Here is a 17867-nt window from a genome sequence, read left to right on the forward strand (position 1 = left end):
CTTCACACACAGATAAAAACATAGCGACATAACTAAAAACAATAAAAACATGGATAATATATTAAAACATACAAAAACATTGTAAAAGAAATTAAACTCAACACTGCTTAAAAACAGGAGTGTATAAGAATAATCAGTCAGTGTTAAAAGCCAGTGAATAACAGTGAGTCTTGAGGAGGGACTTAAAAACGACCAGAGAAGATGCCTGTCTAATATTGTCTGAAAACTGGATATTTAAGAAATGAAAGAGACAAGAACTAGAATGAATCTAAATGACACAGCCAGGGAAGGAGACAAGAAGGGATGCAGGAGACAAGAGACGTGACACCTACACCCAAAAAAACAAACTTTGCCTATTGCTGCTTTTAATAAAGTTCATTTTGTTGTATCTACTTAATAAACTTGATTTTGCAAAGATTGCTAATGTGCTTGAGCAACTGTAATGTAATACTGTTAATTTCTGTTTCTACACAAAACCATTGAGTTACCTTATTGCCCAACATGATAGCCACATGAGCTGCCTGCCCAAACAAAGGCCAATGCGCATTTTCACCATCCATGGGCAAGGTGCATTGTGGGTAGCCGGTTTTCAGTTGATTATTTCTATTTTGGTGTGTTTTCATGTGTTTTTGGGGGGGGGGGGGGGGGGGGGGGGTTACTGCTAGGGTTGGGTTTTGTTGGATGTTGTAGTTAGTTGCTGGGTGTTATTTTGGGTTGGTCTTCTAAAGGGTTAATTTACATGTTATTTAATGAACCATGAGATATGAGATTCCATAGAAAATATGAAATCAATCTTATGGATCTTTGGTACTTTGGTACGGAGAATGGTGTAGTGTGGAATGTTGTTCAGAACCAGCAAATCCGGAGAAACGATTAGTTCCGATGGGAGTGAAGGTGATGTCTTCGCGCTAAGCTTTGATTCGGAGATTCATAAACACATAAGACACCATTTTTGTTGCTCCACACATACCCTTAGAATGAGACCTCCGTACAGATCCAGACTGCCAGGTCCTCGAACCTCTCTTTCGGTACCGGAGCCAATGAAACAGCATCAGCAGTACGACAGACTAGTCTTTGGATTGTCTCCAGGTTAAAAGCGACAGTTGGTTAACTGTGTCAGATGGACCCGGAGGGTCAATGAGTTCAGCTTTTATTCTGAAAGGAACCGTTGCTTGGTTGGTAAAATGCAACAGATTTTATCCAGCTTGTCGTTGGTTCTTTCGGCTGAAGAGGAAAATTACGGATTGGCCACTCCGTCAACGTCTCTAGAACGCTTTGAACTGCGTTAAAGATGATGTGGGCATAATTTTATACTTCGGATGTTTTGGTTTATGGTCAAATGAAAAGATGACTGATTTACTAAGCATCACCAAAACCACGCCTCCGTCAGATCTGGCAGATTCTGATTGGATCAATAAAAGCAATGTGCCAGGTCTTAACGCTACATGTGATCAGTCTCTAATGGAAACATTTAAAGTTGTATTACTTATTATATTATGTAGGATTATAATAAAGTAATTAATATTTTCATTTCACAAATTGGTTCACATTTTGTTATTGACTAACATTTTGTTTAATTAGCTTATTAAAAATAGAGTTCTTTGATTTATTAAAAAGGAAGAGTCCTTTGTCTTCATTCTTCTCTTGGGCTGGAAAGGAAATCAGTTTAGAAGCAAATGCATGAGACCTTGAGGCAATATCTCATGCAGATTAGTTCTTGCTGAGGAGAGGAGGGGAATGACTTTTAGGTGGAAAACAGTCATTTCATTCCGTTACAGTGTTAATTTTGCACTGTGAGAAAGGGTTCCATTCCGAGTAATGGGACCGTAGTGACGTCGAGCTGTTTCATAAAGTAGTCTGTGTTTCCCAGGTGTGGCACTTCACTACGGCTGAAATTCCAGCGCCACACCTACAAATAATTCCAAACTAGTTAAACAGAAGGGGTTTAGGCTGTATTCAGTTTTGTTCCTGGTGATGGGAATTCCGGCTCTTTTTAGAGAGCCGTTTATTTTGGCTCAGCTCACCAAAAAGAGCCGGCTCTTTCGGCTACCAAGTGGCTCCTCAGATTTTCTGTTGCGTAAAGTATATTTGTCACCAAAATTCATGCAAAACTATATGTAAAATGATTTACTAATATAAAAAAATGCAATATACCAAATATTTATCATTTATATGGATTTTTTAGCTGAACACTAAGAAATCTCAACTTTCCGACTGCTGTCGCTCATTTTCTCACCGTCTTCGTCACACTCTCCTCTCTCTCGCTCGCCTTTTTCCTCCTCATTCCCTCTCGTCTCCCTCCGCCCGTATGTGCTCTGTTGTGTGTCTGAGTCTGATCCTCCCTCTTCCCCGCCCCTACTGCTCTGTGTGTGGACAGTCTGGACATGCAGTTGCACATGTTGACCACGCCTGTGGCTTTCACCAAGACAAGAGGGGAAGGGGGGACAGCTCCCAATGACGAGACGGCTTCTGTCGTTCACCAGAGCCAGTTCGTTCGTGACCGACACATCACTATTTGTTACAAATGCAGTTTACATAAATGAGGATTTTACTTTGTGCTTTAAAACATAAAAACAAGCACATACAGTAAGTCATTCACGCGTATAAAACATGTTCATTTCTATGAATTGAGCAGTATATGACGATCGGTTTCTATGGAACTAAATAAAATCTTTGCAAGGTAAAAAGAAATAAATTAGGCAAGTTGAGCTGATTTGATTTGCTGCTAATTTGTCTGGTTTAGATCAAACAAACTAGCTCATCAGAAAAATGACTGTTCATGTCTATGATGGGGGGGGGGGGGTAAATGATGAATATGAATAAATTAGCTGAATGTGTTAAATGATCGAATAAAACATCTGATTTTCTAACATCTGTTGCTCACATGGTGAAAATCAGGTGACCACTGAAGGTGGTGTGATGGCTGTCACTGTCATAAATCCTTGTATTTTCCCACTGACGCAGAAACACAACATCTCCAACCTCCAACAGCAGTGTGATACTGTTGGCAGTGCTAGCAAAATGGGAAGGCTGATACTCGTATGCAACGAAGGTCCTTTCTCCATTCTTAAACAACACAGCTCCTGTAGGATGTGAAGCATGTCCATGTCCATGTATGTGGAACACAAAGTGATAGACTCCTCTCACAGGTGCGATGAAAAAACCTGAAAAATTGTTTTATGAAAACATGCATGTTAGGTTATGTGGCTAGTCTAAAAATTCACTAAGTGTGAGGGAAGGAGGGTGGTACGTGTCCATGATGGACTGGAGATAAAAACAGTTCCCCTCAATTCTTACTGGAGTAACAGAAGATGTATGAAAGTATTATTAATAGTATTTAGGGAAACTGTGTACCTGTATTTGGGTTGTAGGCATTTCCAATATTAGTAACAACACGTCTGAAGACCAGAGTTGTTTTTGCATTAAAAGGTCCAACATCTCCATAGCCTGAGTCCATCAGAGAGGCTGAGAAAGCCACTTGTTTCACTGAGAGACAAAAACTTTATTAGTTTCTCAGAATTATGCATATAGAGGTTTAGTCTCACTAAAATAGTATTAATGAAATTCTTGAATAAGCTAAACCATTGTCCAGTTCTAAAACCTTTTAGAATCCAGTAATACACACACACACACACACACACAGACACACACACACACACACACACACACACACACACACACACACTCGGAGAGAGAGCACCACCAGTATGTATCTTCAGTACATTAACCCTCTCAGGCTCAAAATAAGTTTTGATAAAAGGACGAACAACTAAGTCCTTCAGGGCTACTTCTGAGTTAAAAACTGCTCATGAAATACGTTTGTGGAGTAACCAGGTAGGTAGGTTTTAACAATGCAAATCTGCAACATCTGCCTCCAGAGGGTTAACAAACCTTCTCCTTCTCTCCTCAGAGCCTCCACTTGGTTTTCAGTGATGTTTGCGGAGGCTTTAATGGTGATCAGTTCTCCTTCATGAGCTGAAATTACAGAAAGCAAAATCAATCAGATGGCAAAAAAAATTTTAAACCAGACAGCTTTCACTGTACATTATACATGAACAATTTGACTAGGGTCTTATAAAGATGAACATTGTTTGTTTTGTTTTTGTCCTGATTAATATAGATGTGTAATGTTTAAAAAAAGCCATTAGTTCACTTAACAATAAATGATTAACAGTAAATACCTTGGTCCTGTTGCTTCAACTTGTCCAGCTCTCTCTTTTGTAACTCCAGTTCTTTTTTATTTGCTAGAAAATTTAGAAACAATTAACTGGTTTTTAAACAGTAACCAAAGTAGCACTTACAAGTAAAAATGTCCTTCTTATTTCAGATTTTTAACTTTTACATCTACTGTTTTTTTCATTGTTTCCAATACCTTGGTCCTGTTGTTTCAGCAGCTCCAGTTCTTTTTTATTTGCTAGAACATTTTAGAAAACAATTAATTGGTTTTTAAACAGTAACCAAAAGTAGCACTTACAAGTAAAAATGTCCTTCTTATTTCAGATTTGTAACTTTTACATCTACTGTTTTTTCATCACCGTTTCCAATACCTTGGTCCTGTTGCTTCAACTTGTCCAGCTCTCTCTTTTGTAACTCCAGTTCTTTTTCATTTACTAGAAAATTAAGAAAACAATTAACTGATGATCAGACAGCCCAATTTACAATTAATTCAGTACAAAATTCTACACAGAGTACACTATACAGGTCATCGGATGTTCAGGATGGGGTTTGTGTCGTCTGACACCTGTACACACTGCACAAACAACATTCCTGACAATTACATTCATGCACTGTGGTCCTGCCCACCTGTCCAGGAATTTTGGGGTAGAGTATGTGAGGATCTGTCAAAATGTCTGACATGTCATATCCCAACTTTCCCCTCTCTTTGTGTACTGGGGAAGCTGGACGATGTCCCGATTGCAACATCTTTGGTTCACGTGGTTCTGACTGCCATATGCATCGCTAAGAAAACTATCCTCTTGAATTGGAAAAATAGAGAAACTCTCTGCATTAACCAGTATAGAAATCTTTTGTTAGATCATATTGCACTTGATATAGCCTCTGCTTCCACTTCAGATGAATCTCTCTGGGCTCCTTTGATCGGTTCCATCACATAGCGAGGGTGGGGGGCCGTTGATGTTGTCCTGCGGGATGGTGTGGGTGATGGGGTGTGGGGTCTGAGTTTGGAGTATCCGGATGTTCCCTGGAGGTGGGTTCACTGGGGGTGTCTGGGACTGGGGGGCCGTTGCCCCCCTCTGGAGGTGCTTGGGTCGCCTCGGGGGGTGGACTACTGGCGGTTGTGAGTGGGGCCCCTTGGGGATCTTGGCGGCGGCCATGGGTCACTGCCTGGCGGCTGCAATGCCCCTGGGCGGGTCTGGGTGGGGGCCTGGGGGCTCGAGGTTTGGGGGTGGCCGGCCCCGTGGGGGGATCTGGGCGGGGCCTTGGGGGTCGGGTCCTGACATGTATGCTGCCGGGAAGAAGGCAGGGACACCCAGCAGTGCCTGGCCCGGGTTCGGGGGCCTCAGGTAGACCTTGGCTCCTCTGCCGTTCCATCACAGGGGAGGGGGAGGTCCAGGAGGGGGAGGACCCAACCTTACCTGGATGTCCCATGTCTTATATATTCTGGAAGTTGTGCAAATGCAGGGGTGGGCATAGATATTCTGCTGGGGTGGGGCTGGGTTGGTGCCCTCGGACTCCGTGAGGCTCTGTAATGCTGCTGCTTTGGGCCCTGGCAGGATGGGCTTGGGTCTCCATGCCCTGGGTGGCGGTTTGACAACAGAGGTGCCTATTGGGGCCAGTAGGGGAGCTGGCTACCTGGAGGGCTAAGCCCAACCAGCCATTCCTCCCCATCCCCGCATATTTCTCTCCTCCTGCTCCCTCACATCATCACACAAACATACACATAGGACCCTGGGGGGTAGGCAAGTCAGGGAGTGCGGGTATGGACCCCATTTCCGCATTCCTGTGGAAACCTGCCCCCCAATTTTATTTGCACCTTATACACTTCCACTGACGACATTCCACACAAACACACACTTAGGGCCTTGGGAGTGAGCACATTCAACGGCATTTGGCAGGGGGATATTTCAGCCTCCTCCCGAGTGCCGGTGCCCACTTCCACTTTTAAACCGCACTTAGACACTGATGGCTGAGGGTGTAAGTGGGGTGGTGCAGTGGCATCAGCTGGCATATGCTGGATGATGCCCGCACTGCCCACTCACCACAGCCATGGAATACACCTCATGATCACACAACACTATATTGGAGCAGGCGGAGGGAGACTAGGGGTCTTAGCCACCTCTGTTGTTGCTAGGCTTCCTGGGGCTGGAGGCTAGGAGGGAGATCTGGCCGTCTGGTTGGGGTCTGGGGTGGTGGGTTGCTGTGCTCAGCGTTGGGCGGGGGAGCCTGCTCATCAGCACCCCAGCAGAAAGGGTCAAACTCTGGTTACCGGTGATGGTTGTACCCAATGTGCATCAGTACCGGGACCATTGTGAATAGGGTGTGTATGGGGAGCATGAGTGGATGTCCGGCGTGCATTTTTGTAAGTCTTGGGTTGTATGTGCATGTGTGAGCATGAGGGAGGGAGCGTGTGACTGTGTTTGTGTATGACTGTATATGTCAGGTGGGGCCTTTGGGTCCTCCCCTCTCCTGGAACTTCTCTTGATGATATAGATCTCTGTCCCCCCTCCCCCTGCCACACCTGGTGTGGGGGCTTGTGCCTTGGTCTGCCTGAGTGTTCATGGCAACTGGGTCTGGGGGTTTAAGATTTTGGCATATGCCTGTTAGATCCCGGTGGCTGCCTGGTAGGGTCTGGGTCCCTGGGCTCTGCTGGGTCCCCGGCGGGGGTGGTCGCCCCTGGGTCCCGGGTCGCTGGGTCCCGGGCTCGGCCGGCTAGGGGGTGGGAGGCTGCGGGCGGGCCTGTGGGCTTGCCGCTGATATCTCCAGGGACTCTGCCGGCTGCTGGTTGTGGCCCCCAGGGGCGATCCTCTGTGCCTCTCGAGGGGGGCGGGGGCCTTCCTGGTTGCAGTCTCCTTGGGGTTCCTGCGTTCTGGGGCAGCGCCTGGATCTCTGGGACTTGAAGCTCCCCCCGTCTCCTGCGCATCTTTGGGGGGCGGATCTGTGGTCCCTCACACTCTCTGTTGGACGCTCCTATAGAGAAACCTTACATAAACAAGCGCGTGTACACACACAGGTGCTCACATGGTGCTCTCAAAAGTATGGGCTTGGGCACGTTAAACACAGGTCTTAAGACTATGGTGGGCACTTAATGCATTGTGATTTATTATTGTGATTCTTCAGTTAAGCAATGTTGATTATATATATATATAATTCTTATTTTCATCAAGTTGACGCAGTGATAGGTAGATCTTGTTGTATTGTTGTTGTGTCCCTTTTTTGTGTCCCTTTGTTTTTTTTTTGTCTCTTTTTCTGCAGGTCTAGAAGCAGACTCTTGTTCATTTTTGTTTATTTTTGTGGAACCCCCCCCCCCCCCCCCTCTCTCTCTCCCCACCTTTTCTTTTCCTTTTTCTTTCACCTCTGTCTCCGTGTCTGGTCGGAATTACAAAGCATTCAATAACAATAACAATAAAGTTTTAAGTATCAGGCGTGACATTAAAAGCAAACGCTTTGATGCTCCACCTGAGAATAAATCTGTAAGGCTTGTCACCAGCATTCAGACATCAATTCTGCTTGCTTCACAGCCAGACAGGACACGGTAAAAAAAAAAAAATAAATAAATAAAGAAAGAAAGAAAGAAAGAAAACTATTAACTGGTTTTTAAACAGTAACCTTGGTCCTGTTGCTTCTGCAGCTCCAGTTCTCGTGTTTTAGCTGTTAGTGTTTAGGAAAAAAAGATCAAGCTATTTCTATTAAGTTACTTTAGCTGTACTTAGTCAACATACCTTCATTTTCTTTCTGTAAGTACTTCACCTCCACCTTCAGTCCAGCCAGCGAGGCGCTCATCTCTCTCAGCACAGCATTGATGTCCTGTGTACATGTTTGTTGGTGCTCTGAGGGATTTCCTGCTTCTACGTGTGAACCTGCTGGCTTCAAATATGAATTTGAGTCAGGATCAGGTTGTTGTTGAAGCTGAGCCTCAGTAAGAGAGCAGATTATCAACAGTGTAAAAATCACTGTTACATCCATTTCCTGTCAGGCTCTGCAGGTCAGCTTTGTGCTTTCTGTGTGACTCAAGCCTTAAATACAGCTTTTGTTTGCTTAAATATTAACTGACTCTCAGGTGATATGACTTGGTACTTTGAACTTATTTTATTATAATATAAAGCACAATTTTGGCCTTAAAGCAATAAGTTACATTTACATAATTTATAATATAATATAGCAAACTGAGTTTGTTTCTGAATCTACAAGTCTCGTCCTCCTCTCAGAGGTTCCATTTGCTTTTCTGAGATGTTTGCTGCAGTTTTAATGGAGATCAGATAGGAGATGAAAATGAAAATCAGTGTGAAATTAAATATTGTCTGATATATTAACAACTCAAATTCTCTAATCTTAGCTCTTTGCATCATAAAATAAGAAAATGAAAATTGTAATTAAAGATAGTTAGAAAAATAAACAATTCTGAGAGATTGTGAGTTTCTGTTTTAGATTCAGAAAAAGGCTCAGTTCCAAACAAACAAACAGTGTTGTTTCCAGGGAAACAATCAATAATATTATGGGAGGTGATAACATTCACTTTACTTTTACTACAGCTTCATTATTTTCCTCTAGAATGACTTTGCCCTTAAACTGAAAGAGCAAGTAACGTCTAAATTAACTTTGTTTTGCTGATGAACTGTATAAATGAGTGTCTGATAGTGTTTTAAATGTGTGTATTCATTATTTTAGCATTTTGGTGCATTTTTTTTATTAAAAATTCTGCCTAAATACCGCAGTATTGTGCCACCTTCAGCTTAAAACATAGAATTTGAGTCATTTTGAATAAATTTTAGCCAATGGCTAAAGAGTAAGATACTACGTAAACCAGTAGAGTACTACGTAGCAGCTCTGTATCAAAGTTATAAACGCATCGAGAGTCTCGGCCACGCCTTGTGACGAGTTGGGAGTTGGATTTGCAAGCGAGTGTAGGAGGTAGCCGTAGTTCAGCATTAGCATATAGCATTAGCATATCCTAGTCTTTAGCATAGCTTTTAGTGTTATACCTACTTATTTAGTGTTAGCTTGGCTGTTGGATATTGTAGTTTAGTTAGTGTTTGGCTGTTAGTGTAATTAGGAAAGTAGTTCAGGTTTAGTGCTCCATGTCGTGTTAGTATGGTGAGAAGGTGTAGTGTAGTGTGGTTGCACTCCTTTCCGCTGGACTTAGAAATTAGGCGCCAGTGGTTGCGCGCAATCGGTGTCTGGAAAACATTCAGCTCCCGCCTGGTGCTGTAGTTTGCAACCAGCAATTTACCCGCGATTCTGCACGTCTCCGTTTGAAGAGGGAGGCTGTGCCCACCGTGGCTCTTCCGCGATTTAGATGCAGCCCACCGACTCTGCTCCCCCACCATGGCACGCTCCAGTCTGAGGTGAGTAAGCTAAATAAAAGTTTTAACATCTTCTAAAGACAATTCCCTACCTAAATGCAAAGTTTGAGAGACATGGTTCACTCCATTTAGCTAATATCAGCCTGCACTGCCTTTGGAACGGGATGGTTAGAATCAGGGCCGGAGTGGGACACATTTTCAGCCCTGGAGTTTCAGACCCCAGACCGGCCCACTTAACAACTTATTATTAAAATCATGTTACAACTTCATATGTATAGTCTATAAAAGCACACTACTCGGTAAAGCCTTGTAATTCAGTGCAAGAAAGAGTTGCTTTACAATGTAGGTTTATTTGAACATCAGTGCACATCTCCAACATTGTTCTTTACAACACATTCTCTAACAATATAACAATCTACATTCTGTTCAAACAGCTGTTCTGAGATTTTCAAACCTTTAAAATGAAATAAAATAATAAATGAAAATATAGATTTCAAATAGTGATACATAAAATAAAGTGTTGCACTTTCTATTAGCACTAGTTTCTTTTTTCTCTGTAAGAAAACAGTTTCACCACAACTTAGTTTTAACAAATAAGCTCCATAACACTTTTTACAACATCAAATTGTCCTTTTCTGCTACATCAAATACCAATCAATTAGTGTTCACAGACATCTAATCAGTATGAACAAAGAATGAAAAAATTGCACTGTTTTCTGCAAGTTTGCAATTCACAGTATAAGATAATGTTGTAATGATGCCATTATACCCCCTAAAAAGGGTTCTTCATTATCTTGTTTTTCCTTTGCATAGTAGTTTCAAAAACACATGCCCAACCTACAACAATAATAAACGCTTGAGAAGTGCACTGGTCTCTGCGACTTTATTACTGTATCATTGTCCAAAGACATGAGAATTTCTTTCTCAGTGCACATGAGCATGAAGGCCTCAAGTTTCTTCTGGGTCAAAGTGCTCCTTAGTCTGTTTTGTCTGTGCAAAAATCTTCATCCTGGACTCCATCCACAAACATCTGGAGCTCCCTGACTCCTTGGCCAGACTTCTGTTTGTTGACTTTTCATCAGCATTCAACACTCTGCAGCCTCACATCCTGGCTACTAAACTTTCCTCCTAATTTCATTTGGATGACCAGTTAGCCCTGTGGATACTGGACTTTTTAACCAACAGGACTCAGAAAGTTCAGGTCAACAACTGTCTCTCCGGTCTCCGTTCCACCTCCACCGGCTCCCCCCAGGGCTGTGCCCCCCCGCTCTACATCCTCTACACCGACGACTGCAGATCCACACATCCCAACTGTCACCTGGTGAAATACGCTGATGATACAGTCCTCCTATCACTGCTGTCAGGCTCCTCACAACACCACGGACCTGATCTTCAGGAGTTTGTAGAGTGGTGTGATAGCTCCAAACTTGAACTGAATGTGAGCAAAACCAAAAACATGGTGGTGACCTTCTGCAGGAGGCAGAGGGATCCGGCTGCTTCAGTAACCACCATTATCCATGGGAACCCAGAGGAGGTAGTGGAGGAGTACAAGTATCTGGGAACCACCTTTGACAACCTCCTGAAATTCTCTGCTAACACAGAAGAGATTCTCAGAAAGTGCCATCAACGGCTATATCTCCTTAGGAAGCTCAACTCCTTTGGAATCAGCTCCTCAATCATGATGACCTTTTACTGTGCCTTCCTGGAAAGCATCATGACCTTCTCCATCACTTGCTGGTTCTACTCTCTTAGCCTCCAGAACAGGAACAGACTGCAGCACACTGCATCAGTGTGTTCCAAAATCGTTGGCCTGCCTGTCAGAACTCTTGCTCAGGTTTTCTATCAACAAGCCCTGAGACAGGCAGCCAAAATCCTCCACTACCCCTCTCACATTCTTCACCCCGCATTTCAATGGCTCCCCTCTGGGCGACGCCTACGCTGCATTTCCTTTGTCCCCAAAACCATTCTGCTCTTTAACTCCAGCAGATAAGATAAGACCATCCCCCGATAAACCCGCTCCTTGGGCTCTCCATATATTTAACTTTTATACAGACGACACTTTAGTCACTTTATTCACTTACTCAGTGTTTTTTGCATATTTTTCGGTTTAATCCATCTTCTTGCTGCTTTATATCTTATTGCCTATTTATTCAATGTTCGTATGTCCAACATCATGCTGCTCTGTTGTTATTTTTTTTAATTGCCCCTCGGGGAAAAAGTTTTTCTGATTCTGATCTTGACTTGCCTTACCCGTTTTATCTTCATTTGAAGTTAAAGACCGCGAGCTTGTTTGAGAAAAAAAGGTGCTCATTTTTGCACATTTAGCTGCATCTGTTTCCAGCGCTTTCCTCTTTTTAATTCTTGCCTTCTGCGTGCCACCCTTGCTCTTTCTACTTTCTATCTTTCCATCAACTGCATGTCACGTGGTGCGCACAGGCGCATACAGGGAAAAAAAACGAGCTGCAGCCTGCAGGTAGAGCCAGCCAGAGACAACCGGGAGGAGTGAATGAGATTAGCCCGGCGGCCTCAGTGCCATGATTGAACACCGGCACCAAAAAATAAAAATAAAATGATAAAAAACAAAAACGAGAGCACCGGCCCATGCGGCCCAAACATCGCGCGGCCCACCGGGAATTCTTCAGACCCTCCTGATTAGCCACTCCAGGCCTGGTTAGAATCCGCAGCGAATCGGAACATGTCTCGAAGCCCTGGCCGACAAAATGGTCCACATGACTAACTGTCAGGCTCGGAGAAAATTCGGGTTGCTTTTGTGTCAGTCGGTAATTCTGCAACAGTGGCTCTAACTAACGCAGCACTAGTTGACAGACAGCATTACAGCATGAAATCCAGCTTGTGACCCGGTTCCGTGAGGAATTTTGTTCAGGAGGTCGCATTTCATGCTCTCCACATCATATGACTGACTTTTACGTTACAAAAACGATCACACACTAGGAATGTTATAAAGCGCCTATATAGGACAGTTTCTTTTGTATATTATCTGACTTTATAAACTCCAACAACAATGTGCTTCTATTTTTTTTCCAGGCTAAATCTACTCAAGACACTGGCTGTCAGACTGATTTAGCTGCAAGAATGCACTTGTCCACGCTGACGTGAAGTGTTACCCGTAGCAAAGGTGAATTATTTTTTAATAATCTTCTATGTAAACATTTTATTATCACCTTCTAGTTTTAATTTGTTTTACAGATTATTGTTACACGTGATTGTATGCTCTTTTAAACATTTATAAATGTGCTACTTCTAGATTTTTACATAGCCACCCAGTTTAGAGCTCCCAGCCTCAGTGTGTCTTGTGACACGGGGACCATGACGGAAATTCATCTTCCAGAAAGTCCCAGAGCAGCGTCCACACCCCTGAAAAGACCAATATGTGAGGTGTCTGCTGTTGATTCCAGCTTCCAGCTCGGTGACAGTGCAAGCTCAGTGAACTGTTCAAGGTAAAAAAAAATTAAACACTTCAGAATTTAAGATATTAACAATTAAATAAGTATGTGATTACATCATGACATCATGAAGGAGGCTACTGATTCTGGCCCTGTGACACTTGGTGGTGACGTGTGAGCTGATTCACCTGGTAAATAACTTTTACATTAAATATTTTGTTCTTTGCTATCAAAAGTAAATTAACTAATAACCTGCATTATTGCAGGACACTCAGCAAAATGTGGACTCTACACCATGAGGCAGGCACACGTTAATACTCTATAAGAGCACATAAGGTGAGCAACACCACAGATTAATGTTATTACTGTACACTGTCCTGGATTTGTTTTCTTTCTGCATCTCATCATTAGCTGGCTGATCACCTGATAACTCCTGTCATCTGGTTATGACAGCCTGATGATGTCCTCACACACCTGTAACCTATCAGCTCATCTGGCAGAATAGAGAGAGAATACTGTTCTTCTCTCTCTCGCTCGCCTTTTTCCTCCTCATTCCCTCTCATCTTCCTCCGCCCACATGTGCTCTGCTGTGTGTTTGAGTCTGATCCTCTGTTACAGCCGCCGCCGTTTTGAAGCCCAGTGGTGTGCTCCGTGCCGTTCCCTGTGCAGCAGCGCAGCACCACGGACAGCTACGCCCTGGGATGTTGTCCTTACTCCAGCACCATGGAGAGCGCCGGAGCGGCAGGCACAGGCAGCTGGGACTTTTCACCTCATCAGCCGGCCCTTCAAAAGCGGCCAGCTGGAGCTCATCAGGGGAGAGAAATGTTTGGTGTTGCAGAGGCAACGTGTGTTCTCTCCCCGTTGGCGGTTACCAGAGATTTTGTGGTTAATACCAGGTTGTGGTTTGCTTCTTGTGAAGAAGCAGCTTTAGAACCTTTTGTGTTTGGGATATTCGCAGTTAAGCGGTAGTTTTGGTTTTGGTGTGTCTACAAGACCACCTTGTGGGTAAATTACCAGGTGGGGATTTTTCCCCTTTTTGAAGTCTCAGTTTCCTGAGCTATTTTCGTTGTTTGGGTAAACTTAAGTTAATTCAGTATTTGGTTTTGTCCTTTAGACAAACCTTATTTAATTTAAGGGTGGGATTTTTTCCCCTTTTGAGTTTCATCCCCTTTTTAACTAAAGGAGATTTATTTAGGATCTAGAGTGGTTGGTCCTCTGGACATTTTCAGTTAATTAAGGATAACTTAGTTAAGTTCTAGGTAAGGGTTTTTGGGCCCTTCATTTGGTTCTCTTTTTTTTTTTTTTTGTAATAAAACCTTTGAAATTACAAGGACACTTTGAGTTTGGTTTTGCTGGTCAAGCCTTTTTCTCCCCAACGAGGGTCACTTTTTATTAGACTGGTCCATCTTATGTTTATTCCCCTCACCTTCCTAGCTGAGCCCATAGAGGGGTGTAACATCCTCCCTCTTCCCCGCCCCTAATGCTCTGTGTGTGGACAGTCTGGACATGCAGTTGCACATGTTGACCAATCGCCTGTGGCTTTCACCAAGACAAGAGGGGAAGGGGGGACGGCTCCCAATGACGAGCCGGCTCCTGTCGTTCACCAGAGCCAGTTTGTTCGTGACCGACACATCACTATTTGTTACAATTGCTGTTTAATTAAATGAGGATTTTACTTTGCGCTTTAAAACATAAAAACAAGCACATACAGTAAGTCATTCAAGCGTATAAAACATGTTCATTTCTATGAATTGAGCAGTATATGACCATCAGATTCTATGGAACTAAATAAAATCTTTGCAAGGTAAAAAGAAATAAATTAGGCAAGTTGAGCTGATTTGATTTGCTGCTAATTTGTCTGGTTTAGACCAAACAAACTAGCTCATCAGAAAAGTGACTGTTTTTTTCAATATGCTGGGGGGTAAATGATGACTATGTATAAATTTGCTGGATGTGTGAAATGATCTAATAAAACATCTGATTTTCTAACATCTGTTGATCACATGGTGAAAATCAAGTGACCACTGAAGGTGGTGTGATGGTCGTGACTGTCATGAATCCTTGTATTCTCCCACTGACGCAGAAACACAACATCTCCAACCTCCAACAGCAGTGTGACACTGTTGGCAGTGCTAGCAAAATGGGAAGGCTGATACTCGTATGCAATGAAGGTCCTTTCTCCATTCTTAAACAACACAGCTCCTGTAGCATGTGAAGCATGTCCATGTCCATGTATGTGGAACACAAAGTGATAGACTCCTCTCACAGGTGCGATGAAAAAACCTGAAAATTATTTTATGAAAACATGCATGTTAGGTTATGTGGCTTGTCTAAATATTCACTGTGTGTGAGGGAAGGAGGGTGTTACATGTCCATGATGGACTGGAGATAAAAACAGTTCCCCTCAATTCTTACTGGAGTAACAGAAGATGTATGAATGTATTATTACTAGTATTTAGTGAAACTGAGTACCTGTATTTGGGTTGTAGGCATTTCCAATATTAGTAACAACATTTCTGAAGACCAGAGGTGTTTGTGCATTAAAAGGTCCAATATCTCCATGGCCTGAGTCCATCAGAGAGGCTGAGAAAGCCACTTGTTTCACTGAGAGACAAAAACTTTATTAATTTCTCAGAATTATGCATATAGAGGTTTAGTCTCACTAAAATAGTATTGATGAAATTTTTGAATGAGCTAAACCATTGTCCAGTTCTAAAACCTTTTAGAATCCAGCAATACACACACACACACACACACACACACACGCACGCACGCACACACACACACACACACACACACACACACACACACACACACACACACAAACACACAGAGAGAGAGCGCCACCAGTATGTATCTACAGTACATTAACCATTTCAGGTTCAAAATAAGTTTTGATAAAAGGATGAACAACTAAGTCGTTCAGGGCTACTTCTGAGTTGAAAACTGCTCATGAAATACGTTTGTGGAGTAACCAGGTAGGTAGGTTTTGATAATGCAAATCTGCAACATCTGCCTCCAGAGGGTTAACAAACCTTCTCCTTCTCTCCTCAGAGCCTCCACTTGGTTTTCAGTGATGTTTGCGGAGGCTTTAATGGTGATCAGTTCTCCTTCATGAGCTGAAATTACAGAAAGCAAAAACAATAAGATGGCAAAAAAAAAAAAATTTAACCAGACAGCTTTCACTGTACATTATACATGAACAATTTGACTAGGGTCTTTTAAAGATGAACATTGTTAGTTTTGTTTTTGTCCTCATTAATATAGATGTGTAATGTTTAACAAATCCATTAGTTTACTTAACAATAAATGATGAACAGTAAATACCTTGGTCCTGTTGCTTCAACTTGTCCAGCTCTCTCTTTTGTAACTCCAGTTCTTTTTCATGTGCTAGAAATTTTAGAAAACAATTAACTGGTTTTCAAACAGTAACCAAAAGTAGCACTTACAAGTAAAAAGGCCATTCTTATTTCTGATTTGTAACTTTTACATCTACTGTTTTATTCATCGTTTCCAATACCTTGGTCCTGTTGCTTCTGCAGCTCCAGTTCTCGTGTTTTAGCTGTTAGTGTTTAGGAAAAAAAGATCAAGCATCAGTATTATTTCTATTAAGTTACTCTAGCTGTATATCGTGAACATACCTTCATTTTGTTTCTGTAAGTACTTCACCTCCACCTTCAGTCCAGCCAGCGAGGCGCTCATCTCTCTCAGCGCAGCATTGATGTCCTGTGTACATGTTTGTTGGTGCTCTGAGGGATTTCCTGCTTCTACATGTGAACCTGCTGGCTTCAAATATGAATTTGAGTCAGGATCAGGTTGTTGTTGAAGCTGAGCCTCAGTAAGAGAGCCGATTAACAACAGTGTAAAAACCACTGTTACATCCATTTCCTGTCAGGCTCTGCAGGTCAGCTTTGTGTTTTCTGTGTGACTCAAGCCTTAAATACAGCTTTTGTTTGCTTAAATATTAACTGACTCTCAGGTGATATGACTTGGTACTTTGAACTTATTTTATTATAATAAAAAGCACAATTTTGGCCTTAAAGCAATAAGTTACATTTGCATAATTTATAATATAATATAGCAAACTGAGTTTGTTTCTGAATCTACAAGTCTCGTCCTCCTCTCAGAGGTTCCATTTGCTTTTCTGAGATGTTTGCTGCAGTTTTAATGGAGATCAGATAAGAGATGAAAATGAAAATCAGTGTGAAATTAAATATTGTCTGATGTATTAACAACTCAAATTCTCTAATCTTAGCTCTTTGCATCATAAAATAAAAAAATGAAAATTGTAATTAGAGAAGGTAAATATAAGATAGTTAGAAATAAAAAAAAACAATTCTGAGAGATTCTTGAGTTTCTGTTTTAGATTCAGAAAAAGGCTCAGTTCGAAACAAACAAACAGTATTGTTTCCAGGGAAACAATCAATACTATTATGGGAGGCGATAACATTAACTTTATTTTTACTACATTATTTTCCTCTAGAATGACTTTGCCCTTAAACTGAAGACAAAGATAATGCATCAACTGACCTATTTAATGATTTACTGAGCATTTAATTCACCTGGTTAAAAACAACTTCTTTTTTATTTATCAAAATTAGAGTAAAGTTGCAGTTGCCAGTAATCAAAGACAATGTCATGAGATAGATTTATTTCAATTATGAAACACCTTCAATCTGATGATATGGATAAACGAGCAGAATGTGTGAAAACAGCATTGTTGGGAACTTCTAAAACGTTATTTGTTATAGTTATTAATTACTTGGTAACTCAATTATTTACATGCCCCCGCCACCCCCCCCCCCCCCACACACACACACACACAATTTTTCCAAAGTAAATGAGCTCCATTGATCAGATGGACTCAAAAAATAAGTGCAAAATGGTGACAATACGTAGGAATGAAAATGACTAACAAGGTGAAAAACAAAGTTGAAATGAAAGTATTAGTTTTTTTGTTTTACTGCCACCTGTGTACTTCACA

General features: G+C 42.0%; 2 protein-coding genes across 3 annotated transcripts; both read right to left on the reverse strand.

Annotated features, from left to right (window-relative positions):
• Nucleotides 1-2784: 2784 nt before the first annotated feature.
• LOC129160950 (uncharacterized) lies at nucleotides 2785-8176 on the reverse strand. Of its 2 annotated transcripts, XM_070544677.1 has the most exons (7): nucleotides 7899-8176; nucleotides 4548-4610; nucleotides 4373-4414; nucleotides 4182-4244; nucleotides 3892-3975; nucleotides 3355-3486; nucleotides 2785-3164 (listed from the first exon to the last, which is right to left on the reverse strand). In XM_070544677.1, exons 1-7 carry the CDS (start codon nucleotides 8140-8142, stop codon nucleotides 2881-2883), a joined length of 912 nt encoding a protein of 303 aa, XP_070400778.1. In that variant the 5' UTR covers nucleotides 8143-8176; the 3' UTR covers nucleotides 2785-2880. The 2 variants fall into 2 exon arrangements, with proteins under 2 accessions (XP_070400778.1, XP_070400779.1); XM_070544678.1 differs by lacking the exon at nucleotides 4373-4414.
• Nucleotides 8177-9083: 907 nt separating this feature from the next.
• Nucleotides 9084-16810, reverse strand: LOC139063292 (uncharacterized). The gene is made up of 6 exons (XM_070544679.1): nucleotides 16525-16810; nucleotides 16404-16445; nucleotides 16211-16273; nucleotides 15919-16002; nucleotides 15356-15487; nucleotides 9084-15166 (listed from the first exon to the last, which is right to left on the reverse strand). The coding sequence occupies exons 1-6, from the start codon at nucleotides 16766-16768 to the stop codon at nucleotides 14883-14885; spliced, it is 849 nt and encodes a 282-aa protein (XP_070400780.1). The 5' UTR covers nucleotides 16769-16810; the 3' UTR covers nucleotides 9084-14882.
• Nucleotides 16811-17867: the final 1057 nt, after the last annotated feature.

The sequence above is a fragment of the Nothobranchius furzeri genome, chromosome 15 (genome assembly GCF_043380555.1).
Source record: "Nothobranchius furzeri strain GRZ-AD chromosome 15, NfurGRZ-RIMD1, whole genome shotgun sequence".
Lineage (NCBI taxonomy): Eukaryota > Metazoa > Chordata > Actinopteri > Cyprinodontiformes > Nothobranchiidae > Nothobranchius > Nothobranchius furzeri.

What these genes read in the sequence shown, in the direction of transcription:
- LOC139063292 (XM_070544679.1), bottom strand. Translation starts at nt 16,768, where the DNA reads ATGGATGTAACAGTGGTTTTTACACTGTTGTTAATCGGCTCTCTTACT. An exon ending in CTTACAGAAACAAAATGAAG is followed by an intron (nt 16,446 to 16,524) that starts GTATGTTCACGA and finishes AAACACTAACAG; the next exon opens with CTAAAACACGAGAACTGGAG. An exon ending in GTTGAAGCAACAGGACCAAG is followed by an intron (nt 16,003 to 16,210) that starts GTATTTACTGTT and finishes CTGTAATTTCAG; the next exon opens with CTCATGAAGGAGAACTGATC.
- LOC129160950 (XM_070544677.1), bottom strand. Translation starts at nt 8,142, where the DNA reads ATGGATGTAACAGTGATTTTTACACTGTTGATAATCTGCTCTCTTACT. An exon ending in GTTGAAGCAACAGGACCAAG is followed by an intron (nt 4,415 to 4,547) that starts GTATTGGAAACG and finishes AAAATGTTCTAG; the next exon opens with CAAATAAAAAAGAACTGGAG. An exon ending in GTTGAAGCAACAGGACCAAG is followed by an intron (nt 3,976 to 4,181) that starts GTATTTACTGTT and finishes CTGTAATTTCAG; the next exon opens with CTCATGAAGGAGAACTGATC.